The sequence below is a fragment of the Lolium perenne genome, chromosome 6 (assembly GCF_019359855.2).
Source record: "Lolium perenne isolate Kyuss_39 chromosome 6, Kyuss_2.0, whole genome shotgun sequence".
NCBI classification, from domain to species: Eukaryota; Viridiplantae; Streptophyta; class Magnoliopsida; order Poales; family Poaceae; genus Lolium; species Lolium perenne.
This window is the reverse complement of record NC_067249.2, coordinates 44,633,002-44,660,372: the sequence shown is the minus strand read 5'-3', so window position 1 is coordinate 44,660,372 and position 27,371 is coordinate 44,633,002. Positions and strand designations below refer to the sequence as shown.

General features: G+C 39.1%; 1 protein-coding gene across 4 annotated transcripts; it reads left to right on the top strand.

Moving 5' to 3' along the window:
* Positions 1 to 5,910: 5,910 nt before the first annotated feature.
* Positions 5,911 to 27,258, top strand: LOC127321023 (BEACH domain-containing protein B). 4 transcript variants are annotated; one of them, XM_071821636.1, is made up of 40 exons: positions 5,911 to 6,336; positions 6,923 to 6,986; positions 7,378 to 7,582; positions 8,228 to 8,401; positions 8,563 to 8,877; positions 9,885 to 10,107; positions 10,722 to 10,775; positions 11,042 to 11,485; positions 11,950 to 12,262; positions 12,498 to 12,947; positions 13,042 to 13,200; positions 13,304 to 13,453; positions 13,853 to 14,008; positions 14,129 to 14,170; positions 14,249 to 14,593; positions 14,774 to 14,947; positions 15,465 to 15,625; positions 16,011 to 16,320; positions 16,410 to 16,815; positions 16,895 to 17,222; positions 17,460 to 17,648; positions 18,389 to 18,653; positions 18,760 to 18,966; positions 19,043 to 19,264; positions 19,355 to 19,531; positions 19,630 to 19,742; positions 20,538 to 21,008; positions 21,087 to 21,297; positions 21,448 to 21,669; positions 21,756 to 22,226; positions 22,318 to 22,620; positions 22,742 to 23,194; positions 23,276 to 23,322; positions 23,420 to 23,513; positions 23,751 to 23,957; positions 24,115 to 24,240; positions 24,331 to 24,702; positions 24,795 to 25,026; positions 25,399 to 26,147; positions 26,828 to 27,258. In XM_071821636.1, the coding sequence occupies exons 1-39, from the start codon at positions 6,155 to 6,157 to the stop codon at positions 26,091 to 26,093; spliced, it is 9,732 nt and encodes a 3,243-aa protein (XP_071677737.1). In that variant the 5' UTR covers positions 5,911 to 6,154; the 3' UTR covers positions 26,094 to 26,147; positions 26,828 to 27,258. The 4 variants fall into 4 exon arrangements, with proteins under 4 accessions (XP_071677737.1, XP_051206035.1, XP_051206034.1 ...); XM_051350075.2 differs by having other exon boundaries at positions 5,912 to 6,336; positions 20,553 to 21,008; XM_051350074.2 differs by having other exon boundaries at positions 5,912 to 6,336; positions 8,225 to 8,401; positions 20,553 to 21,008.
* The last annotated feature ends 113 nt before the right edge of the window (positions 27,259 to 27,371 follow it).

The window sequence follows — 27,371 nt, the reverse complement described above, 5'->3', positions numbered from 1 at the left end:
GGTACGCCCTCCGACCCCCTAGGCTCGCCGCCAGACGCTCGGCATCTCGCCGGAGAAGACGACGGCTGAGAGCCGTTGATCTGTGATCTAATCCTACGCCCCACAATAACTCATACCGTTTCGGCTGTTAAGTGTCGCTGACGGGTGGCCCCCACCTCGTCAGGCGGCCCACTCGCACCAGATGCTTGTTGGGCTGCGCTGTGTTGTTTAAATTCGTTTCGGCCCATCTTCGTTTCCCGCGCAGCCCAGTAATTCAAACGTGTATTAAATCGTTCCAGCTCAAATTCAAATATGGTGTCCACTTCTAATTTGAATAACTTTCAAACTACTGCACCAAATTTAGTAAACTTCATATCTCTGGAAAACCCATGAAATTATCTACACTTTGCCACTGGTCCCACCTCCAATTTCGTAGTAGAATTAATCTACTAAAAATGACAAGGCAGGGCCTTTTCTAACTTCAAATAAATATTAAAAATTATCTACAAATGATTTTGAGTTGATTCCAACTCTCAAAAATCACATTTGGCATACTCTAATTGTTTCTGCAAAAATATAACATAGTTGTTTTGCATGATCATGGACTAGAGCAAAATAATGGCTATGGAGCCATTTCTAGTCCATTTAACACATACACATGAATTTATTTAAATAGTATGAGAGCTACTCTCTTATTTAAACCTTGATCCTAAGTAATTCAATAAGAGGTAATGGCCTTAGTCTAATGAACCTCACATTTTATTACTTAGAGATATTAAATCATTACCATGCTAGTATTAAAATGCATGAGGTGTAGCACCTCATTTAAATTATACTCTCAAATAATAGATATGAAGTGTTGACCTTGGTCAACCTATACTCATACCTTATTATTATTTGAAGAGATTAAATCTTAATAAGATTCAATGAGAGGAAATTATTTCCTCCAAAGCATTAAAGAGCTATACTAATAAATAATTATAATGAGAGGAAATTATTTTTCGTTACAATAAAACAAAGTAAATCACCATGCTAAATAAGATGTGATGTTAGTATAGGCTTGTGTGAACCTTTGGTGTGTTTAGCTTAGCACTTAAGTTTGTGTGGTGATTGTATACCTCGTATTCGTGTATAGATGCTAGTAACGAGGAGTACCAAGAGGAGGAAGGCTACTCTCAAGAAGAGGAGGAAAACTTTGACTCCTACCCCCACCAAGGCAAGCTAACACTCTTGCAAGCCACCCTAATGCAAAGCTCCACAAGAGCAAGGCACCATTACATACTACTTATGTTTCATGAACCTATCCTATGTTTTTATCTTGCAATTTATTTTGGCATTATATTCAAAGCTTACTTTTTGATTCATGATTCACTTGCCTAGAATAGAACAAGAGCATCAAAGTTAGCCTAAGCAAACAAAGCTAGATAGCACCCCCTCATGACTAGTGCTATTGCTAAGAAACTAAAATTGACTACTCTAGATGGGAACAATGTGAAATGAAATGACTTGAAAGATTTTGAAGGTGAATATGACATTGATGACTTGGTGAATTTTGCTGAAAACTGATGATTGGGTTCGGATGCGATACCCTTCCAATTATACAAGTACCCCACAATACCTGATTATGGGTAAGGCTTAACTAGAAACTTATGTAGTTTAGTATGGGTTCCCTCTAAACAAGCATCATAGGGGTTATGCCGAGGCTGCCTCCGTTACAAGTGAAATGATGTGAATATGAGGTGAATGTACGACCCAAGCCCTGTGCAGTTCCCGGGTTGACAGTTGGTTTTCACCGGGAGGCCAAGCTCATGGGGAGAGGTGCCTATACTAGATTCTTTAAGTGAAAGGTTATGGTTGATGATCCGCGTACTGAGTTACGATGATTCGGGGTTATCCCCGATGGATGTAATCAAAAGTTGTGGCACAAGAGTACAACCTCTGCAGAGTGTTAAACCTATTCGAATAGCCGTGTCCACGGTTACAGACGATTGGAAAGGCCATACTGTTCCGTTGTCAGAACTTGTCTTAAAAAGGAATGGTGAATTGAATGATGACTTGAATTTTGAAAACACAACTGATGTTGTGGGAATGACACTAATGTTCCCACTTGAGTTAGTCTAGCGATTCAAGCATCTTTACTAAATGTTTATGAACTAAACTTGGCTTTACGCAAATAAACCTAGAGCTTAGCAACCACTAAAATTGATAAGTACTTACATTAGTATTAGTTTGCGAGTACTTAAAGTACTCATGGTTGTGTCCCTGGCTATTCCAATGCCAGACTATGAAGAGGAGCAACACTATGAGGATGACAGTCAGCAGGACGTGTACCAGAACTAGGATGATTCTAACGTCAAGCGTTGGCCTGTGGATCGATAGTTCCACCTACTACTACGCTTCCGCTACTTGTTATGTTCGTTGATCATTAGATCAACTATTTGTGTAATATTGGATCATGTGATCTATGGATGTAAGACTTTTATGTGTTGTAATAAATGATGACTCTATGGTATTCAACTGTTATGTCTCGCAACAACATTCTTCCTGGAATTGCGATGTACGACATAATAGGCACCGGGACTTAAAAATCCGGGTGTTGACAGAATATGCAGGTATCAACTGGACACATTTGCCCTATTTAAGAAATATTCCTCTGTCTAGATCTACATGATTAGTTTGCATTTTCCCGATTCTTCTCTTTTGAAAGCAAAATGTCTACTACCAATTTCCGCAGTAATGCGCGGGGTATCACCTAGTTATTATATTTGGTTGTACCTAATCATCGACTAGAAACCACTGTCAAGATACTTATTGAACCATGTGTTTTATAGTTATGTCCCGAGATATGTAATAATATTAAATACACACAACACATACATATATACACCATAGTTTGTGCAAGTGTCGTATATTAATCTCTAAATACATGAAATATTTTTTATCGCACTTAAGGGAATTACACTTAATCTCTTCTAGTGACATTGTCAAATACAATACAAAAGATAATTTAAATTTACCGTGTTACGTCTGTACTTCTTAATAATGGATGCTAGAAATACATAATGAAGAACACTATAACTAATATGAAACAATAATATTATGTGGTTTATCTGGAAAAATATAGTACTTAATTTCGTACTTTATAAAATTTTATATAAAAGTATAAAAGTCTAGTATAAATATAGATCATCATATATCTTAAATTACCTCGGTAAGACAAGTACTGTAGACTTTGAGGCACTGCTATTACTTGTAACCCTATGACACATGTCACTTGTTTCTAGCACCTCAAAAAGATTACTAACTCTTAAAAGAGGGTTGTTCATTATCAAGAGAAGATGGCCAACTCTCTAGATATGATCTTGGTTGAATACAACCAGCCTATCACCCGGACTCGGTAGCACTGTGACGCTAAGGGTTGTTGAGACATCTGCGAGTTGGGCCGATCTGCACGTTGAGTCATTTGCAACTCTCCAAAATGACATTGTCATGATATGCAACATGATACACAACCCAAGAAGCATCATCATAGTTCCTCTAAAAGGAAAGTGGTATGGTAGAGGAAGTTGTAGCCACGTTGGAGAAGTTGCTTGTCCAAGTCAATATGTGATTGTTCTCTCGGACAACAACAATATAAATTTGGATCCATATCTGATTTCAACCAAAAGCAACATGGAAGTTGATGATGGACATGCGACAAGACTTGCGACATCTTAATGAAAATAACAACATTTATTGTTCTGTATCTACTAACTAGCCTGGTCCTACATGGAGGTTGTTGTGAAAGTAGTGGTGTACAATCAATCACCGATGAGAAGTTTTTTTTTCACGTCAAGGTGGTTTTTCTCTGCTGCACTTCCTAGCGTAGCCTTTTGACATTGTCAATGCTAGTAATGTACTAAATATACGTCAAGGATACAATATATCTATATCTTCTTAGGATTTATAGCTGCCAAAACCGACACTAATTGACATCACATCGGTTAGGATTTCTTTGTCACCATCGGACACTAGGTTCTGTTATACCAGTTTGTGTAAATTGTATGGAATTGGTGCTCCTTGGGCTTCATTGGAAACATGGTTTGATGCATGTCTGCATTTGTATGTTCGTGATTGCTCATTCATTCTCGATGGCAAGCTTATCCCAGTAATTCTCAGAGCGTATGCTTCTAGATAACACACATGTATGTTTAGCTTTTCTTTAAGTCAAACCTTTTTTCAGATTTGGCTAATTTTTTATGCATTAGTTAGAACACGTGTGACATCAAATTAGTATATTATGACTACATGTGAAGATGAATCTAGCGATACTAATTTAGTGTCATAAATGTTGCTACGTTTTTGTAAGAAATTGGTCAAATTTAATAAACTTTGACTTAAGATAACCAAACTGTACACTTATATATGAACAGAGGGAGTAACTAGTAAAATAAAACCAGTAAAGGCGTCTACATAATGTTGATAAGATAAACCGAAGTGTAAACCTATACACCTAATTGAAAATATAAATGCATTGGAATGCCATGTTTCAGATGAGTTCACCATAGAAAATCATACAAACACAAGCCGTCACGCTACCCACAATATATCCAGTAAAAATTTGCAAACTTATTTCGTTGCCATTAGATATCGAACCGAGTTACCAGATGAGAGGCGGGATGGATACCCAACCACATTAGCATATTTTATAGAACATAGGCCACGACACGAGAACATATCTAGTGATACCACCCTTTAAATGATACCATGATACCGTACAAAAAAAAGTATTTTTATACGTGCTAAAAAATTATACGAAAAATTGTGAGTGCTCATGAAGCATGTTCCTACATCATCACAAAATTTCATATCCAAACTCGACATGGACACTGAGAAACAAAAAAGAGAAAATCAGCATGAATAGTGGATTTTCTGATTTTGTCTTTTTGTGACACTAGGTAGCACTATTCATGCTGATTTTCTCTTTTTTGTTTCTCAGTGTCCATGTCGAGTTTGGATATGAAATTTTGTGATGATGTAGGAACATGCTTCATGAGCACCTCACAATTTTTCGTATAATTTTTTAGCACGTATAAAAATACTTTTTTTATACGGTATCATGGTATCATTTAAAGGGTGGTATCACTAGATATGTTCTCGCCACGACTAGAAGTTCAAGAAAAGTTTCGATGCCTCATATGAATCATGATCGCCGTACCTACTTGTCATCTCGTGTCATTCGGTGATGACTGATAAACCCGCTGCCTGCGAGACACATAGTTTGGACCATGCGATGCCACCTACCTCCTGCGCCATGCCCTCGCTGCTCCGCGTGTTTTTCTTCATGAATTCAAGCAAACTAGCATTTATGTGTACGTGAGTTCCTGTTTAATATAACAGATAGGAAATATAGTTACTTTCTCGTGGTATAGGGGACCCATCCCGTCTCCCCATTTCTTCATTGCAAGAATTAACCGAGATCCCTCTCTCCTCGCACTCTTTCTCGGTTCAATCTATGAGACTAACCCTAAACCGAAGGCTTCACACGCTACATACTAAAAACATTTTCTGAATTTCGATTTCCCTCACACTGCATACCGTATACTTTTATAGAAAAAGATTTTCTTGATGAGACTAAAAAGAAAAGCTGTTAAAATACAAGGAAAACATGAAAATCTTGCACATGTACTTACAAGAAGGATCTTGTTCTTACACCTGGTCAGTGCACGCTAACTTCGTCGATACCGGCACAGCAAACTAGGACGGTCAACTCTTGCAACGAGAGACAAATAATCCACGGGGGCACAAACGCAAAACACGCACAAAGCAGAGCAAAGAAACCCACCCGGGTCAACGACAGCACACATTCTTCTTTTGCACAAAAGGACTTGTCGAAGTTGACATTGCAGAATTAATCCAGATCCCTCTCTTCCTCCGCACTCCTCATCAGACCAACCAAAAAAAGGCTTCGCGCACGCGCACGCACGCACGCTAGAGAGAGACCAAAACCAAAACCATTTTCCGAATTCCGGCTCCCCTCACGCGATCTCCACTCCTGTCACTACCCCGGGGAGGGATCGGGGCCGGATCCGAGCCGGATCCCGCGGGGCTCGCCGCCTTCCCCGCCAGCGCGCGCTCCGCGGCGATGAGCTGCTGGAACTGCCGCTGCTAGCCGCGCGCGTCCGATCGGGGGCCGATGAACATCGTCAAGGGCGTCGCCGATCTCCTCCGCAAGTCCACGCCCTCCTCGCCGGCTGCCGCCGCCAGCGCCGGCGCCGCCGGCGGAGGCGGCGCGGGCGGGGGTGCGGGCGGGGCCGGGGGCGGCTCGCCCTCCGCCGACAAGCTCGCCGCCGCGCCGTCCCCCAGAGTCCGCTTCAGGTACGTCCCCAACCCCTACCACCAACTCGCTCGCCCCAGTGGCTCGTTTCCCGTGGGGACCGCTCCTTGCTTGTCTCAGCTGTGCGGGAATGTGCTCAAGTTGCATTGCTGAATTCGAGCGGGTTTGCTTCAGTCTGTTAAGTTCTTCATGCTTTTGTTTCGACGAAGCTTCCAGGTGTCGTGTCTACTCTGCCTGCTAGGATAACGGCTTAGCTACGTGGAACTAACTCCACATGCTAATTTCTTAACTCATGGTAGAACGACCTTACAGACTTAGGATGCTGATTAATCTTCTGCTAACCCTTTCCGTTTCACTAGGCCTGCTTAGCATTTTGCTCTAGACAGACACACTAAACCGTCGGTGACTGGGGTAGTTGACTGCACTACTCTGTTTTCCTGCACCTATAACATGCCGAGTCCTTACAATGTAGACAAACAACTAATCTCTGTTAACATTTCCATTTGCCATTTCTGTTAAGGTTACATAGCTTGCGCCTCAATGAAATGTACCTGCGGTGGCTGTAGTATTACTAGTTCACGATCCAATGTGGCCATTCTATCCTAATACCGTGTTATATGCTTCCAGTGACAGCGGTGAGGAAGGGGTCTTAAACACGCTTTGGCAGAAGTACGAGAATGCCATCGACAAGGTACTCACCTTTACTGAATTTTCACCAGACTATATATCTAAGATAGTGTCACCAAATCATTCAATTAACAAACACGGTCCCTTTTAAACTAATCATGCGTATCATTTATCCACTGACCACTGCCCGTTGCATGCGTGCTGGTGCACATAAAATGTATAAGGAGAGGAGTGTCCAAATTCATGAATGAATCAATATATGTGTTCTAGATCTTGTAAATTAGATTAAGAATGGAATTGCACACCTTTGTGTTTCTTTCAAGAAGACAACTCCCTAGAGAGGAGGTACTTATGAGCTATGACAGGAATTGAACTCTGGATTTTTATTATAGCATGAGGATTTTTCATTCCATATTATCTGGTCATGTTCATTTCTCATGTCAATAATTTCATAGGCTGAAAAGAAAAAGTCCCTGCAAGTATTTGTCTTGCATTTCATACAAGCATTTAAAGACTGGGAGCCACACCATATTGATCTATCAGTTGACCGGGAATCAGCATCGAATGATACAGTTTTAGGATGTTCTGGTGGGCATCCTTCTGAGGTCATCCTTATTCTTGTTCAGGAGATCACTCAATTAACTTCATTTGTCACTGAAAGTAAGTAGACTCACTGAACAAATGCCATCTTTCTTGAGTATGTATTCCTGGCTCCTTCATTTCACCTTTCTTATACCGTAAGATACAATCTAATAGGTTTCCAGTGATCCAGTCAGCACTAGTCATGTACCTTTTCAAGTTGCCATTCATATGCCTGTAAGGACATCTTTGCACGTCGTTTGTTACTGTATCATCTAAGACTATGACTGCGGTGAAAAAGGAATGAAACAATTGCTAGACTTGGGAACTGGGATATATGACTTAGAAAACAGTTGTATCCACTAACCAGTAATCAGATAATTTTAAAGACAGTTCTAAACTTGTTGGTGTTTGCTGGATGCTCTCAAGCAGGTGGAACCTGTAAGGTTCAGTTTGGTACACTGAAATGCTATGTGGGGCTAGTATTGAGTTAGCTATTTATTTTCTTGAACTGTCTCTTGAATATTTTGAGCTTCATTTACTGTGAAACAGTGGAAGTGCACTTCAGTTTGGTGTTATACTAAAAAATTATTGCATTCTGCATACCAGATACAATGAACAATTGTTATTCTATGCCAACTGTTGTATTTTCAGTGGTTCATTAGGTTTGACAATTGCAGTGATTCAGTGAGCATCGAGATCTTACTTGTTTCTCTGTATTAGTAGGCAGCAGCTGTCCAGAATCCTCTGCCAATCTCTCAGAGCAATCCACAGACCTGGGATTAAGTACTGAAGTGTTGACTGTTTTGGAGTGCTTCACTATTGTTACTCGCTCAGTGCATAACTGTAGAGTATTTAGTTATTATGGAGGTGTACAGAAGGTTACTGCTCTTTTGAAAGGTAGTTTCTTTCTTTATTTGAGTATTCACCATTATAGATTCATTTTGATTCTTTACTCTTTTCTATGTTTTGAATGAACTCGTTGCATAGAATATGATGAATGTGATATATAGCTTCTGTAGACAACCTTATCTTAACTGCCCTTTCTCTCGTGTATTCAGCCGCAGTTGTAAAGCTCAAGACCTTGACCAGTTTGCTTGCCGCAGATGAGCAACTGTCAAATAAAACTGTAGAAAATATGAGGATGATGCAAAAGATTCTTGTATACATTGTTACAATAATTTCAAACTTTATGGATCTGGAACCAGCTGCAACAAGGATTTCACGGGTCGTCAGTTCCACTGTTCCTACCCCGCCAAATAAGTACTTGGCCACAGTTACTCCCAATACTACAAGAAGATATATTCCTGATAGAAATTGGCAGCAGAAGGCCATTGTTTCAGTTATGGAAGCTGGTGGTGTCAATTGGTTAGTAGGTAAAGTTGGGTTTTCGATGTTTACGTACAGTTTATTATATCTTCTACTCCCTCCGGCCCATGATATAAGATATTATTACAACCAGTACGCTCAGGGAGTAACCATTTGCTTTGGTACTTGCTTGGGGCAGTTAATCTTAGTCTATATATAGATATAGTATGGTCACAAGTCCTCTTAACTCTCGCTAAACAAGTCTACTTTACTCAGAAGAGTTTGCTGGCAGTTATAAGTATACTCCATGCTTTGTACTTAGATGCCACATAGGTTCTACCCTGAAATTAAACTGGGGCACTTCTAATATATCTTGTGACCATAGGGCTTGATAGTATGCTGTAGACTTTGCTGATGCAGTTAAGGTTTGTGTTAGTATAACATTAGAAATAAACTAGTAACTTGTGGATCAGCCCTGAATTTGGATAAACAAGTTACTCCCTTTGTTCGGAAATAGATGTCTTAGAATGTGTGCAGTCAAACTTCTCTAAATTTAACTACTAACATATTGGAAATTATTTGAACTTCTCAAATAATAGTACTATCGTTATATTGTTGCAAACAATAAAGGACGTACCCAGTGCTGAGAGCTCCCGCACTGTGCGGGGTCTGGGGAAGGTGTTAGTGGCAAGCCTTACCCTCATGAAGTGCAATGTGAGGAGACCGCGACTCGAACCTGGGACCTCTCGGTCACAGGCGGTGAGGCTCTACCGCTGCACCAGGCCCGCCCTTCATATTGTTGCAAACAATGATTTTATAATTTGTATTACTAATAATGTATTCATATGAAAAATAATAGTCAAAGTAAATATTATAGGAAATAGAGTTTCAACGTTGTGGTAAAACAGTGCGTGTTGAATAGTTATGCCATACATAGGTAGTGTAGATTCGTATCAGCTGGTAACATATTCAGGAAACTATGGTTACTGAACTCTTCAGAAGCCGCTGATATTATATTTATTAATCTACATTTTCAATCGCTATTATCTTACGTATCTGAAGTTATTCTTTGCAGAACTCTTAAGGGTCATTCGAAGACTGAATTTGAAAGAGCAGTGGACTGACTTGCCACTTCACTTTATAACTTTGTATGCTCTGAGATCAACAATATCTGAAAATACTCGTGCGCAGAATCATTTCAGAAGCATCGGAGGGCTGGAGGTTCTGTTAGATGGACTGGGACTACCATCAAGCAAATTTTCAGTATCAAAGCAGTCTTTTGTCCCTAGTGATGAAAGGTGAGTGTCTACTGCTTCAGTAGTGACAAAATCAGACCTTCACTCATAGGAGGTTCCAAAGGTGGAAAAAGAGGAGCAACAATTATAATGAATCGGATAAAATAAACAAAGTAGATTGCTTGTCATTGTAAACACAATATTCTTAAGGATTACCCGATAGTTCCTCAATTCTGGGAGGAATTTCCCCTCTATACGGGGATTTACTCTGTTACTTTGGTTCAATTGGATTGCAATATGCAGCATATTTTTTCATCTGTTTCGGCAAGCATCAAATTAATAAATGTTACTCCACATAGGATTAACAAATGTATGGCCGGTATATATTCCGTAGCTTCTACTTCACAACAGCTAGTGTTGCTAACTTGCCAGGTACTGCCATTTAAGAGGAATGTCTTATATTCCACTTTCTAATAGAGGAGATACCTGTACAGCAATGAAAGTATCTTGTTAGTTACCTGCCATCAAGTGTTCAATATGACCATTTTGCCATTGTAAATTGACAACATGCTTAAACCAGCAATCCGCCAGAGATGGCAAGCTACATTTATCTAACTGTGTTTGTTTGTTTGCTGTTCTGTTTTGTTCTTGTTGTCTGAAATGACATGCTTTTGCAGGAGTGACATTCTACAGCTCCAGATACTATCTTTGGAAATTCTGAGGGAAGCAGTGTATCCTGTTGCATAACTTTTTTATGTAGATAAATTAGTGCATCCCTCGTTAGACTTTGTTGTCTTCTTGATTCTGCCTTTCTGGAGCAATGATATAATATGTAAATATGCTGACCTCTTATTTAACCGAAGAGCTCCAATTAGATCATGGGTGTAGACTGATAGTGCTAACTTTACGTATGAGAGGTCATTGCTCACCACTTTGTCAGAATTTTGTTTTCTGTTTTGCTTTAGTTATCTCGCTTGGCTCCTTGACTGTTATTCAGTTTCGGTAATGTCAACAACTTGCAGTTCTTATGTGAAAATGGGCGGATACATAAATTTGCGAACAGCATCTGCTGGCCTGCATTTATGTTTCAGGAGTTTAATCAGCAGAAATTTCTTGATCCTCAAGTGCCCAACTGGAAAATCGATAGACAAAGCACAGGGACTTCAGCTACATTGGAATCTTTCCCAAGTCCTGTTGATATTCTCGATACAACAGAATGGAATGAGTATTCTGTGAAGTTAAGCATGGCACTTTGCTCCTTTCTTCTTCCTCCTAATGAGATCAGGTACTGTCCTGGGGCAACTGTTGTTACCCAAATTTCTCTATCCATCTCATTGGCGTATTGGGAGCAATGTGTAAGGTGGATCATAAAGATTCTTTCAACAGTTTTCCCATGCATCAAAGCTTGTGCTAGTGACACCGAATTACCTAACCATATAATGTAAGTTCCTATTCTCCATTTGTAGTGTGTACATTCTTGCCGACTAGATTAGCTGATTATGATGCTTTGTTTTCAGTATTTCCAGTCTATGAAGATGCTTTATTAGCTTCATGAAAAACACTGTCCAACCTAGGATTTTGGTTAAGAAAGTTCAGTTGCATAATTAACTCTACCAAATTACATTAATGTGTAATGTCCAGTCTTCTGATAGATATTTCCCAACATATTAGTAATTTTTGAAAGTGTGGTTAGTCTTGTAGTATCCACTCCCCATTTTGTTTTTGCAAATCGTTCATTGTTCTGGGCTTCTGTCTATCCATTTTCCTTTTGAGGTGAACTGCTTTGCCTGTATGGAAGTATCATGTTTTCTAAGTTTGTGATCGAATCTCTAAATGTCTGTATTTTCAAATTCTTTGTTTTCTTTTCTAAATTTCATTACTGATTACTTCTTTTGTTTGGTTCAGGATTCTTGCAAATAGCCTACAGAATTATATGCTCTGCACATTTAGGAAGGTTCTCATTTCAGCACCCGTTCTACTCAAATCTTTCCGAGAGGAGGGTTTGTGGGATCTGATATTCTCAGAGAAATTTTTCTACTTTGGGTCATCTGAGGAGTGCATTCATCATATTGTTGGTGACACACAAAGTGATCATTTAATTGATGCTACTGAATCAACTGGTTCCAGAAGTAATCTAGCGGATGTCAACGTCCTTCAGTCAGAAGCTATTTCCTTCTTGGAGTTTGCTGCAACACTGAATGAAAATACAAATAACCTGGTATTCCGAAATTTCTCCTTCCCCACATAAGATGTTACTTATTCTACTCCCTCCGTCGCAGAATAAGCTGCTCAAGTTTGTCTAGATACGGTTGCATCTAGACATGTTTTTAGTGTATAGATACATTCGTATCTAGAAAAAGTTGAGCAGGTTACTTTGGGACAGAGGGAGTACCTAATTTGAATACTGCGATATTGTTTTTTGCATTCATGTATTTGTTCTGTTTTGTTTGTAGCCAGAATGCTCAGCATTGTTAAATGCACTTGAATATTGCACTAACGGTCCTGGATTAGTTGGTGCTATTCTTAAGAGCTTTCATGTTATCCTACAACTCGCCACTGAACAAACTCTAGCTTCTTTCAAGTCATTGGATGTGCTTGCCAGAGTCCTGAAGGTTGCATGCCTTCAGGCACAAGAATTAAGGAAGTTAAATTGCAGAGATGACTTAAGTGGAAATGGTTCTCAACCAGAAAATGTTCTGATGCCTTCTTTGGATGAGAGAATTAAGAATACTCGTAGATGTGTTGAACTGGCTTTCCACCTTTTCAAGGAATATGTCAAAATATCTGACCATGGAAGGACTCTAGTTTTACATAATGCAAATTGTATTGGGTGCCTATTTGATTTATTCCAAGAAGAAAACCTCCGGAAACATGTACTCGAGCAAGTTCTTGCCTTATATAGGGTATAATCATGTTCATTATCTTTCTCTCTTTTTGTCGCGCTTGATGTTACTGTTAGAATTAACTCTCTCCTCCCATGTTCTTTCTTACAATCAGTTGCCCCCATTATCATCACAAGATCATGCAGCAAAGTTGCAACTATGCTCCAAATATTTAGAGACCTTCACTCTTGCCAAAGAAAAGGAAAAGGACTTTGCAAAATTATCAATTGATCTATTAGTTAACATGAGAGAGATCATTTTGATAGATCGCGTGGTACGTATTCTTATAGATGGTTACTGTAATTGCGTACTATCCTTTGTTTCTTCTCATCTTACTAGTGCATTGTGCCTGATGGACCATTCATATCTTTTGCTAGTATTACCAAAATCTGTTTCGCAATGGGGAGTGCTTCCTGCATATAGTCTCTTTGTTGAATGGAACTTTTGATGAAGCAGTTGGAGAGCAATTGGTCCTTAATGTCCTTCAGACGTTGACCGAATTACTTGCTGAAAATGATGAATCCAAGGTAATAAAATACTTTGCTATCTGAAGGAGTTCACTTCACACATATTCTGTATGAACTATGTGGGACCATTGCTAGTTTTTGGTCATTTTTGGATGGCCACTTGCGCCATCTTGTTCCAAGATAGTCATTCCAAATTAGTCGCTAGGTTTTTTCTTTGTTGTGGAACCAGACGATTTCTGGTCAACCCAGATTATCCACCAAGTAAAAAAATCCCCCCTATTTTCAAGCGTTCATGTACATAATTTTTTTTTATGTAAGGATAAATTGGAAATGTCAATTAGAAAGAAACATGGCATAATCCTCTCCCTCATACTTGCATTTCTGGCAACGATTTGAGTTACTACATATACCTTCTTTGTTTAATGCTCTTCAAAAAACATTCTGGTTTGTCTTATCCAGGCTACTTTCAGAATGCTGGTTGGTGTGGGCTACCAAACACTTCAAAGCTTGCTACTGGATTTCTGTAAATGGCTACCAAGTCGAAAACTCTTGGATGCCCTACTTGGCATGCTTGTCGATGGGACATTTGAGATAGATGAAAAGACAACAATAAAGGTATGCAGTCTTCATGATTAAAGCAATGACATACTCGTATGTTCAATTGCTTCACTCAATTGTACTTGCATTGTTGCTTGATTCTATACCCTGATGTTTTTATTTCTTATTTGCTTGCAGAATGAAGATGTAATTATACTATTTTTAAATGTTCTACAAAAGGTTCGCCCCTCCCCCTCTCTCTCACTGATATTTTGCATCTGTATATTTTATGTAACATTGGTGATTTCTGATCGGCAGAGCAGCACTTCGCTTCAGCATTATGGGCTTGTGGTCTTACAGCAATTGCTCAAGGGGTCCATTACAAATAGAACTTATTGTTTCAAAGCAGGATTACTTAGTTTTCTCCTTGACTGGTTTTCAGTTGAGGAAACGGAGGACACAGTCATCAAAATTGCTGAGTTAATTCAGATTATCGGAGGACATAGTATTTCTGGAAAAGATATACGAAAAATGTTCGCTCTCCTGCGTGGTGAGAAGATTAGTGTCAAGCAGAAGCATAGTTCATTGCTTTTGACAAGTCTTAGTCATATGCTCAAGGAAAAGGGACCTGAAGCTTTCTTTGAGTATAGCGGTCATGATTCTGTGAGTTATTATCATTTTCAATACTTTCATCATTTTCCATAGTATTCTGACAAAATTGTAATGATTTTTCCATATTGAAGCAGTGTGATACGGTTTTCTTTGTTATTCCGAATACAATTTTCTGCACAATTTCAAATATTTATGTGGTAACTAAGTATCCTACTTTCTTCCCTTCAACAGGGTATTGAAATAAAATCACCTGTTCAATGGCCTTACAGTAAAGGTTTATCTTTTTGCTGTTGGCTAAGAGTGGAAAATTTCCCTGACAACGGTATGATGGGGCTTTTCTCCTTTTTCACGGAAAATGGAAAAGGATCTTTAGCTATGCTTGGGAAAAATACTCTAGTCTATGAGGTAAAGGTGGTTGCTTCATTTTTAGAACATTCGTTGAGCTGCACTAATCACTCTTTTTCATTAAGTACATTATATTCTGATAAAAAAATTGTCAGTAAAATTGGGGAGTATTTTAATCCCGCATAGTGACCGAGTTGCATTTTTCATGAAAATCATTGTTTAGTTTTGAATATATATTTTAAGAAATGTCTTAATTTCATCAAAAAGAACTGCATCCATTTTGCAGACTAATGCATTCCTGGTTTCACCTTATATATATATATATCCGTTCCTAACGTAAGTATGATTATGATCTATGTTTGTACTAGCCCCTACTATTCGGTCTTCAGCTATTCACAGTTGTTTAGTATCCATTACCAAGATGGTTTAAAAAATCAGCCATTTTCCTGATAAAAACTCTATAATGTTTCGTCATAGTTGATTAGTTCTACATCTTCCACATGGCATGAGCTCGTTACCTCCATCAGTTATTGGATAATAGAAGTTTGATTTCATATTTAATGTCTACCCTATGCAGTCAGTCAGTCAAAAGAATCAGTGTGTTTTGTTGCCTCTAAGCCTCCCAACGAAGCAATGGAAATTCCTTTCTGTTACTCACACAATAGGGAGAGCTTTCTCTGGAGGAAGCCAGCTAAGATGCTATGTAGATGGTGATTTAGTATCAACGGAGAAGTGCAGGTGCGTGGTTCTTCATTTCTTTGGTACACCATTTGAACTTACTTGGGCATGCTCTGTTTCAATGATCATATCTAAGGACTTCAAGTAGTCTCCACTATTTTCTTGTTCGATTATTTGAAATTTCTTGTTGGTGAAGTCTTTCAAATAGTGTCTCTGTACATGGTTCTTAGCACTATTAATTCTCACATGTTTTGTATATCCTTTTAAACGCAAATGATGTTAGTGCAAATTTCTTAAAACTTTGAGCAGAAAGCTGACCTGCACATGCCCTAATTGCAAGACGTACCTACTGGGTATCTTGTAAACTAAGATACTGAGGATTTTTTTCTGCCATTTTCATTTCCAGTAGCTGAGATATTTTATGCCACTATTTTTCTCTTTTCAGGTATGCAAAAGTTAATGAAGTAATGACTCGCTGCAGTCTTGGCACAGAATTGATGCCCATTGGTGAAGAACCTACTTCTCTTGGTTTTGAGGGCACTTTTGCCTTTGCTGGTCAAATGGGCCCCGTTTATGCATTTTCCGATGCTCTCTCTTCTGAACAAATAAGAGGCATATATAATCTAGGACCTAGTTATATGTACTCTTTCCTTGGTGATCAGAACTTGCTTATGAATAATGACTCACTGTACAAGGGAATTTTGGATGCAAGGGATGGTATTTCATCAAAAATGATTTTTGGCTTGAACGCTCAGGTACAAATTGGCCCTGAACATCATTTTATCTTCTTTTGACCAGTTACTGGAACTAGAGAATTGAATATTGTGCTCTTTTCTACTTCCAGGCTAGCAATAATAGGACTTTGTTCAATGTGTCCGCTGTACTTGATAGTGTTGACAAGAGCAAGCTTGAGGCAACCATCATGGGTGGCACAAAGTTATGCTCGCGCCGCTTGCTGCAGGACATAATTTATTGTGTTGGCGGTGTCTCTGTATTTCTTCCACTTCTGATACATTTTGATGAAGCCATCACCCATAGTGGAGAATCTGCCACTGGTGATGAATTGGCAGGTCAAGTCATTGAGCTTGTTGCATCTGTTCTGGATGGAAATGTAGCAAATCAGCAACAGATGCATCTTCTTTCTGGATTCTCCATTTTAGGTTTCTTGCTTCAATCTGTTTCAGCGCAGCTGCTAAATTTGAAGACTCTTTCAGCACTGAAGTACATGTTTAATGTTTTGACGAACTGCGGTGATCTCTCTCTCTCTCTCTCTCTCTCTCTCTCTCTCTCTCTGAACTGTGTATATCACTAACCTATCTGCTCTTTCAGGTATGTCAGAAGTTCTATTGAAAGATGCTCTTTCACAAATTTATCTGAACCCACACATCTGGGCATATTCAAGTTATGAAGTACAAAGAGAACTTTATTTGTTTCTTATACAGTATTTTGAGACTGATGGGAAATTGTTACCAATATTGTGTGGGCTCCCTAAGATCATTGACATTGTACGCCAGTTCTATTCAGAAAAGTTAGATTCTAGGTCTTCTAAGCCTTTACTACATCTGGTTACTGAACAACTGATTGGAGAGAGACCGCATATAGAAGAAATTCGGAAGATCCGTGTTCTCCTCTTGAGTCTTGCAGAAATGAGCTTAAAGTAAGTACTCTGAACTGTTCATTGAGAGATGCTTTCTTTTTTTCGTGTTCACTCTCCAGAATGTTGCGTTTTTCTCTCCATCCAAACTTCTGCATCGTCTTCTTATTATCATGTTCAATGCTTGCCAGATACGCAAGTCTGAAAATATTTCTCGTCTATTCATATGCTAACAAATTTATTTGTTCCTTAGTATTTTCTCTTGAGATTAATCAGTATTACAAAAAACTTCTGTTGTAGGCTGAAGGTTTCTTCACATGATATAAGAGCTCTTGTGTCCTTTTTCGAGAAAAGTCAAGATGTTGCATGTATCGAGGATGTACTTTACATGATTATACGTGCCCTTTCACAGAATTCACTTCTATCATCTTTCTTGGAGCAAGTGAATGCTGTTGGTGGTTGTTACATTTTCGTCAATCTTCTTAAAAGGTAATACACATCTAGAAGTGTTAGACCCAAGTCATTAAGTACTTACGTTTAGTGCGCTTTACTGAGTTTACGACACCACAATAAAGACATGACCCATCAAAATAAACAAAAGCGATCTAAACATTCTAAGTACCGCCAGTCCTAAGACACTTAGTGGTGGTGACACCCCATGCCCTGAGAACTCACTCCTCCTCACCGTGGCATGACTAAGAGACCCTAGCAATTCTCTGCAAAGTGAGAAGCAGCTTGTAAGGCATGGAATGCATTCATCCACCACGAGAGCTTGCAGCGTTAGCCAAAGCAGGCTCACAAGATCACGATCATGTTGTCGATGACAGCTGTGCAAGCACCACATGGACAACAACCACTAGCATGGCCAGCCCAAAACAACCACCATTTTCTCGAGCATCAAGCTAAGGGAGCAAAAGAACCCTGGTAAGGAAACCAGACCTCCACGACCGCAACAAAGGGCATATTCAGCATCACAGATTGCCTGGCAAGGTGCCCAACCTAGCTGCATCCAGCGGCTCCGTCAGCGGTCCACGGCCATTTCTTGTTCTTTGAATTATAATCTCTGCCCATATTTTTCTGAGAAGGATAGGGTCTATGCTGCTGGACTGTATTTTTTGCCTTCATTTCCTGACATTTCTTGTTTATATGAGTAAATCAAATATTTTTTTATATCACACTATGATCTGTACTACTGGCGATGTGTATTTCTAACATTAGTTGTTGTTCAGGGAATTCGAACCAATCCGTCTACTGGGGCTTCAGTTTCTTGGAAAGCTTCTTGTTGGAGTTCCATCTGAGAAAAAAGGACCAAAACTCTTTGGCCTTCCTGTAGGACGACCTAGATCCGTTTCTGAAAATATACGAAAAGGAATATCAGCAACACCCCAACTGTTTTTCTATTCAATATCTGAAAGACTTTTCAAATTTCCACTTTCAGATCATTTATGTGCTACCTTTTTTGATGTTCTTCTTGGTGGAGCCAGCCCTAAACAGGTAATTTGGCAAACTTCAGCTTGAATATCGTGCCATGCTCTCTATCCTCTGATGTCAGACTCCTGTAAACAAATAATCTGATTCCTGGATTATATTTTCTGTTCAGGTCTTACAGAAACGTTCCCAATCTAATGAGTTAAAAGATAGGAGCAGTACATCAGTAGTGAGCTTGGCTCCATTTTATGTTCCTCAGATGTTGGTCTGCATTTTTAAATATATGCAATCTTGCCAAGACGCGTCAGCACGCACAAAGATCTTAAGTGATCTTCTGGATTTGCTCGATTCAAACCCCTCAAATGTCGAAGCCATTATGGTAATTACCGGTTTCTTTCCTTAGACCTATATAAATTACTTCCGTGTTATCATAATTCACAAATTAATTCCATCAGGAGTATGGCTGGAGCTCTTGGCTTGAGACATCTGTGAAGCTTGATGTCTTCAGGAACTACAAATCAATTTCAAAAGAGAAGGATAGTAATTTGGAGACCAATGAGCTAATTCTTACAAGGAACATGTATTCGTTAGTCCTCTCTTATTGCTTGTGCTATGTGAAAGGTGGCTGGCATCAGCTGGAAGACACAGCAAATTTTCTTCTCTTGAAAATTGAGGAGGTTCGAGTGCTATCTCGTTTGGTTTATGTTATAGCAATTCAGTAGCTTCTTCCCTTTTCTAGTAACCCTTTTGATATTGCTAATCTACAGGGGCAGTTACCAAATTTGTGTCTGCTGCGAGACATCTTTGAAGATATCATTGGAAGCCTGCTTGAGACATCTCCCGATGAAAACATTTTCATTTCACAACCATGCCGTGATAATATCTTGTATCTTTTGAAGCTGAGTGATGAATTGCTTGTTGATCAAATTGGAATTAAACTCCTGGTATGCTCTGAGCAATACTTCGTGCAGAACAGAAAGAAAATGTTGTGTTTTTTGTATACCGCATCATCCACTCATTCTGCCCCTTTTGTCTCACACAGTTTCACTCACCTGATGTGAATGCACAATCTTCATCTGATGGCTCACAGAAAGATGACATTAGCTCTGCAGTTGTAGAAATCATAAATGCTGAGACAAATGGCCAACCTACAAGGTAATCATATCTGCTCTGTTGGTACATATGAGCGCAGCCCCATTCATTGTATACCATCAAAGCTTGTCCAAATCTGGGATTATTTTACCTTCATGAATCATATTGAAAATGGTAGTCATATAATCTGTTTGTCACTAATCTTGAAAACTAATTTAATTGCTTAGATGCTTCTGCAATACAACCACATGTATTTTTTTTCTTATACGTAATGTATGCATGTTAAAGATCAAGGTGCTGGAAATATCTACTACTTATACTAAGTTAGGCACACTAGAAACTGCGGTGTATTCCTGTGCGGAACCTCATCCTGATGCCAAGAGTGCCTGATTTGCTACATAATGGTTCTTTAGTTAACCATTTATGTTTTCCTTAGCACAGTAGAGATTGTGACCACAGCATAGGCCGGAAGCACAAGCTTAGTAAAGAACATGTTATGCTAAACACAATTGATGATCTGTCTAGTTTAATAGGAGCATGATATGCTAAAACACTGATGACTATGGCACTATGCTGCTAAAGTCAGTGATATTATCATTTCTTCTTTCGGGCCTGGAGCCCTAGAGAGATGCTATATACATCAAGTGGCATACTTAGGGTTAGTGATGGCTGCTGCTGCTGCAGTACAAGTCACATTGTCTTGGTATTTGCTAGTTAGGCAATTTAAGATCGATAATTTGACACCAAACTGTCTGTACTCTTGTTCATATCTCTGTTCATTTGATTGTCTTCTGTTTCGATGATATGCAAGGTAGAACTTCTCATAATATCAGATTTATCATCAGTAAACATGTTCAGTTTGCACTTTTGCAGTCTTTCTTGGAGTAGCAACATATTTTCTGATGGAGATGAGCTGACTGATGATTGGTGGAGCTTTTATGACAAAATATGGACTCTTATTTGGAACTTAAATGGCAAAGGACAAAACAGATTGACACCGAAGGGATCAAATGCTGCTGTTCCATCTATCGGACAAAGGGCACGTGGGCTGGTAGAATCTCTGAATATCCCGGCTGCAGAAATGGCTGCTGTAGTTGTAGCTGGGGGCATTGGTACCGCATTAAGTGCAAAGAACAATAAAATTACTGATAAAGCCATGATGTTAAGAGGAGAAAGGTTCCCAAGAATCATTTTCCACCTCGTAATTATGTATTTATGCAAAGCTGGGTTAGAAAATGCATCCAAGTGTGTCCAGCAATTTATAACAATGCTTCCTAACTTTATTTCGGAAGAAGATCAATGCAAAAGCAGACTCCATTTCTTAATTTGGTATGTCTAACACTTATAATATTGTACACACTTCCATTCTATTATTGTGACTTTTGTAGTAATTTCCTTTTGCTGCAGGTCTTTACTAAGGGTCAGATCCCGGTATGGGGAACTTGATGATGGTGCACGTTTCCATGTTATGTCCCATCTGATTCTTGAAACTGTCATATATGGAAAGTCTATGCTTGCCACTAGCATGTCGGGCAGAGACGATTCTGCTGAAGCAAATAGCAATAAGGAGTCTGGGTTCATTCTTAATCTTGTTCAGAAAGATCGTGTTCTTGCCATGGTTTGTCCCTGTCTTCATTTTTTGTTTATTCAGAAGTTTTGTGCTTTATAGTAATAGCATACAAATATGATGCCTTACATGTTGCCTTGCACTTTTTTTTTACTTTGCTCTATATTATCTTTTTTTTTTTCTTCTAAAATCCATTGCCAGGCTGCTGATGAAGTGAAGTACATGAAGGATGCCAAGGCTGATCGCCTAAGGCAGCTCCAGGAACTAAATTCTAAACATGATGAGCGCTTGATTGAAGATATAGAACAACTCCAAAGCTTTGAGGATGATATACAGTTTGCTAAGACTGCTGCAGTTTCTGCAGATGACAATAGAAAAGCAGCTTTCAAGCTTGCATTCGATGAGGATCAGCAAATTATTGCAGTAAGCTGCTTCTGCAGTAAATTTTACCTATTAAGTCGATGTTTAGTAGTTCAAATTGCATATAACTGACATGTGCTTCATATCAGGATAAATGGATACACATTTTTCGTGCTTTGAGTGATGAAAGAGGACCATGGTCTGCTAGTCCTTTTCCAAATAATATTGTGACACACTGGAAACATGACAAGACAGAGGATAAGTGGCGGCGGCGGCTGAAGCTCAAGCGTAATTATAAGTTTGATGAACGCCTTTGTCAGCCACTGTCCACCAAATCTAGTAACGAAGACACTACCCCATCTGTTTATCCGTTTGTTAATGCCAAGCTTCCAGAAAAGATGAAGCGCTTCCTTCTGAAAGGAGTGCGCGGAATCACAGGGGATATTAGTTCTGAATCATGTGAGGATAACAATGAAACGAGTGAGCCTTCTCAGAATAATCCAGCAGATAACCAGACATCAAGTGATGCTGTAGATTCTGCGGACTCTTCAGGGTATCCTACTATTGTTCAAAATAGGAAAGAGCCATTATCTACTGGTGGAGATAACGATTATGCTGAGGTAAGGAGGTTTTGTTATGTGCACGCAAAATTTTGTGGATTTTATTGTTGTTTCCTCCCTCAGACCCTTCGTTTTCCTTTTCATTTCGCAGGTGCTATCTTCCGTTCATTGTGTTCTTGTAACACCAAAAAGAAAACTAGCTGGACAATTGACTATCACACGAAATGCCATGCATTTTTCTTTCGAGTTTCTGGTTGAAGGCACAGGGGGCTCATCTGTTTTCAACAGGTTTCAAGATAAAAAAGAATCAGATTCCAAGAATGAGCTGGGAAGTGTGGAAAAGCTGAAGAGTAATTCTGATGTAGGACGAGGCAATCAGGCTGAATCTGGTGATGCTCTGCTGAAAAGTCAATCTAACAAAATCAAACACCATAGAAGGTGGAAAATAACCAGGGTGTGTTCTCTCTCTCTCTCATTGCGTGTGTGGATTTGCATATTGTCAGTCACATATTTGACTCCACTTTCTTTGTGCATATTGTCAGTCACATATTTGACTCCACTTTCTTTGTTGACAGATAAGAGCAGTTCACTGGACACGTTACCTACTACAGTATACTGCAACAGAGATATTCTTTGATGATGCAAATGCACCTATATTTCTTAATTTTTCCTCCCAAAATGATGCTAAAAATGTTGGGTCTCTTTTAGTTTCCCTGAGGAATGATGCTTTGTTCCCCAAAGGAAGTACGAAAGACAAAAATAGTGTGATTTCGTTTGTTGACAGAAAGGTCGCACTGGAAATGGCTGAGAGTGTCAGAGAAAGTTGGAGAAGAAGAGAAATCAGCAACTTTGAGTACCTAATGATTCTGAATACTCTTTCTGGACGATCCTACAATGATTTAACTCAGTATCCTATATTTCCTTGGATATTGGCCGACTATTCGTCAGAAAAGCTTGATTTCAACAAGTCATCTACTTTCAGGGACCTGTCAAAGCCAGTTGGTGCACTGGATGCAAAACGCTTTAAGGTATGTTTACGAGCTATGGAGTACTGTCTCTTCTGGTCATCATCTTTGGTAAACATCCAATAAACAATACGCAATGTGCAGGTTTTTGAAGATAGATATCTTAGTTTCTGTGATCCTGATATACCAAGGTTTGATCTTGATATTTATGTATTGTATTCTTTGAAACATTTATTTGTGTCCCAAGTTTAGATACTCATTACATCAAACTTCTGTTCTCTTTTGCAGTTTTTATTATGGATCACACTACTCTAGCATGGGAATTGTTCTCTATTACCTTCTAAGGCTTGAGCCTTTTACTGCTCTACACCGCAATCTTCAGGTCCTATATTCTTGTTATCATGCCCTCTGTTGGCATTGCATTTGTTCATAATTCATTATCCTTTGTGGTTTTTCACTTTGTTCTCAGTAATTCCTTACTAGTTTGAATATGATTTTCTCTCACAACAAGGGAGGATTAATTACGATGCGTCTATATTCTTTCATGGCATATTTTGCACTGAACCGCAAATAGTATTAAAGCATATTAGCTAATACGTTAGTTTATATGTTTATACAGGGTGGTAAATTTGACCATGCAGATCGTCTCTTTCAGAGTATTGAAAGCACATACAGGAACTGCCTGTCAAATACAAGTGACGTTAAAGAGCTTACACCTGAATTCTTTTACATGCCCGAATTTCTTGAAAATTTAAATTCGTATCACTTTGGGGTAAAGCAGGATGGTGAACCTTTAGGTGGTGTTGGTCTCCCTCCATGGGCAAAGGTAATGGATAATTTCTGCAATTTTGTTGATAAACTTTGAGTGAATCTACTCAACCAATCTAAATATTTGAAAGGGTTCTTGTTGATTAAAGATACACAAGATATAGTGCATACTATGGAACGAGAATTTATGACCGAAGGAAATATGTCTCATGCAGGGTTCACCTGAAGAGTTCATTCATATCAATCGAGAGGCCCTTGAAAGTGAATATGTAAGCTCTAATCTTCATCACTGGATTGACCTCATATTTGGTTATAAGCAGCGTGGCAAGCCTGCTGTCGAGGTAAATGATTTATCACTATTTTGCAGCACACTTGAGTTCTTAGCTCTCACAGTTTGACCTCACTAATCACATTACAATTACCTGGAGCAGGCAGCAAACATATTTTACTATTTGACATACGAGGGTGCAGTTGATTTGGAAAACATGGATGATATTTTGCAGAAGTCTGCTATTGAAGACCAAATTGCAAATTTTGGACAGACACCCATTCAAATTTTTCGGAAGAAACACCCAAGAAGAGGACCTCCTATACCAATTGCCCACCCACTATATTTTGCTCCACAGTCGATAACAGTTACTTCTGTTGTCCCTAGTGCAATCAACTCTTCATCATCTGTATTGTTCATTGACTTGTTGGATTCAAATGTTGTCTTAATGAGTGAGGGGCTCATACTGTCAGTAAAGCTTTGGCTAACAACACAATTGCAGTCTGGTGGAAACTTCACGTTTTCTGGATCAATGGTCTCTTCCGAATGACAATTATATCTAATAGATACATTATTGTTCTATAATTATGTTTACTTAAATTTATTATGTATGTTATTTTCTTGCAGGAACCTTTCTTTGGAATTGGCTCTGATGTTATTTCTCCCCGAAAAGTTGCTACTTCCTTGGCTGAAAATGTTGAGTTTGGAAGACAATGCCTAGCAGCTGTCCAAATTCATGGCGATAACTATTTGATTTTATGTGGTAATTGGGAGAACAGTTTCCAGATCATTTCTCTTAGTGATGGAAGAATTGTGCAGAGCATCCGGCAGCATAAAGATGTTGTCAGCTGTGTTGCAGGTAGTTAAACTTCTCTGGAAGTGTATATAGTATTAAATTTCATCTTTAAGCTCCAGCTTTAAGCAATTATAGCAGCAAACTACCTCCAGTCCACAATATACGTCCAGAACACATGTAGGAGACATAGAACTGTAATAAGATATAATGGAATTGAACCATACTTGCTTCCATTAGATTGATTAGTTGTATGCCTATCTAATAGGGTCAAACTTCAATGAAATATTACTTCTTGAGCCATCTATGGCTATGTGCTCTGGGCAGATATTGTGAACCAGAGGGAGTATCGTTTAGGGCTAGCAACTAAGCAAGCCTCATATATGCATTCTTCCTTTTCATTTTGCCTTAACATGCTGAGGACACACTTTTGTGCAGTTTCATCTGATGGAAGTGTAATTGCAACTGGAAGTTATGACACAACTATTATGATCTGGCATGCATTCCGAGGAAGATCAAATGACAAAAGATCGAAGAATGCAAATAATGATCTATCAACTAAGGACCATGTTATCATCGAAAACCCTTCTCATATCTTGTGTGGTCATGATGATATCATCACATGCTTATTTGTTAGTACGGATCTAGATATTGTTATCAGTGGATCAAAAGATGGAACTTGTATATTTCATACATTGCGTGAGGGGACTTATGTTCGATCCATTCGACATCCGTCAGGTGCTGGTCTGTCAAAGTTGGTGGCATCACAGCATGGCAGGCTAGTATTTTATTCTGAGAGTGATCTCTCGCTGCATATGTATTCCATAAATGGAAAACATATTGCTTCATCAGAATCCAATGGCCGCCTCAATTGCATGGAACTAAGTTGTTGCGGAGAGTTTATGGTATGTGCTGGTGATCATGGACAAATCATTCTGCGCTCTATGCATTCTCTTGGTGTTGTTTGGAGGTACGAGGGAGCTGGGAAGATAATAACGTCTTTAGCTGTGACTCCTGAGGAGTGCTTTTTAGCTGGAACCAAGGATGGTAGCCTGATTGTATTTTCAATAGAAAATCCTTTACTTCGCAAAGGTGGCATACAACGGAACAAGATAAAATCTTCTTTAGGCTAGTGGTGTATCGAGGAACATTGATTAGCCCTCCTTGCTGCACATTCTGAACAAAAGGTGAGTCATTGCCACTTCCCATGGCATCGTTTTATTTTTTGTACCTTTTTTTACCACTCTGCGTATTGATCTCTTTGTGCTGTTGTCTTGTACCACTTTGTTTGTTATCATCTCCAATCTTGCAGGATGCTCAAATTGCATAGTTAATTTGCCCTTCTGGATCTTTTAGGGAAGGATAATATTTGACTCTGTGTGTCAATGAGGGTAGTATTTAGTCATTTAGGCTCCTAGTTGCGGGGTGTCCATTAGGGTTCTTACTATGTTTACCCATTTAAGCTTCTCTTTGTACCTACAGTGTTTACTATAGTTAGACAATGCCACTTGTTTTTACTTATCATGAGTTTTATAGAAGAGGAATATAGTTTATTGTAGTTGTCACATCTTTCTAGATTTTCTGTTGCATGCACCGGCTAATAAATTAAACCTTTACTGCACTGTCATGTGCTCTTCAGGACACTTAAGAGAATACTGGCAGACTTAATTTATAATTCTGGTAATGTCTTTACAAAGTTTACGTACACTAGCTTATTACTGTATGGTTGAAGAAATTTCTTGTTATTTTTATCCGATTCCTCGGTTGTTGTGCAAGGCAAATTGTCTGAAGCTACTGTACAGTCTGTTTTTGCACAATTTTCTTTGTTTGTCTGGGAATATTGATGTTTCTATTTTGAAACCTGCAGATTGCCGGCAGTAAATGTAAAAGAGAACAGTTTGTTACTCCTGTACGCATGTACATACAGCATTAGATTGAGGAGTTAGGATTCTGCAGAATGCCCGAGCTGATCATGCAGATAATTCTTCTAACTGAAGTCTGAAGTATGGATACACGATACATTTTGTTTTGACTCCCAAGACAAGCTTGGATACGGACATCATCCTAGTAGTGATTGCTTCGGTCCATCACAGTTTTCACCTGGTGCTGGACTGTTGGTTCTATAGCGAGTGTAATATAACCTTCTGCGATGTTCTTAATAGTCAGGGCGAGCAACTCGCTCCCCAATAGTTTGCCTGTATGTATTAGATGCCATTGCCCCGTAGTTACAAAACTGTACACTGTACATGGAAGCTCATCTTAGTGGGAAAATAAGCGGCATGCTTCCGGTTTCTTCCATTGGTCTCTGGAAACTGAGAAACATTTTGTGCACGCTTTCTGGCTAGCTCTGCATGTTTTTTTTTGTTTCACTAGCTGGCTGGAATCTCTAGCAACTGAGAAATATTGTCGAG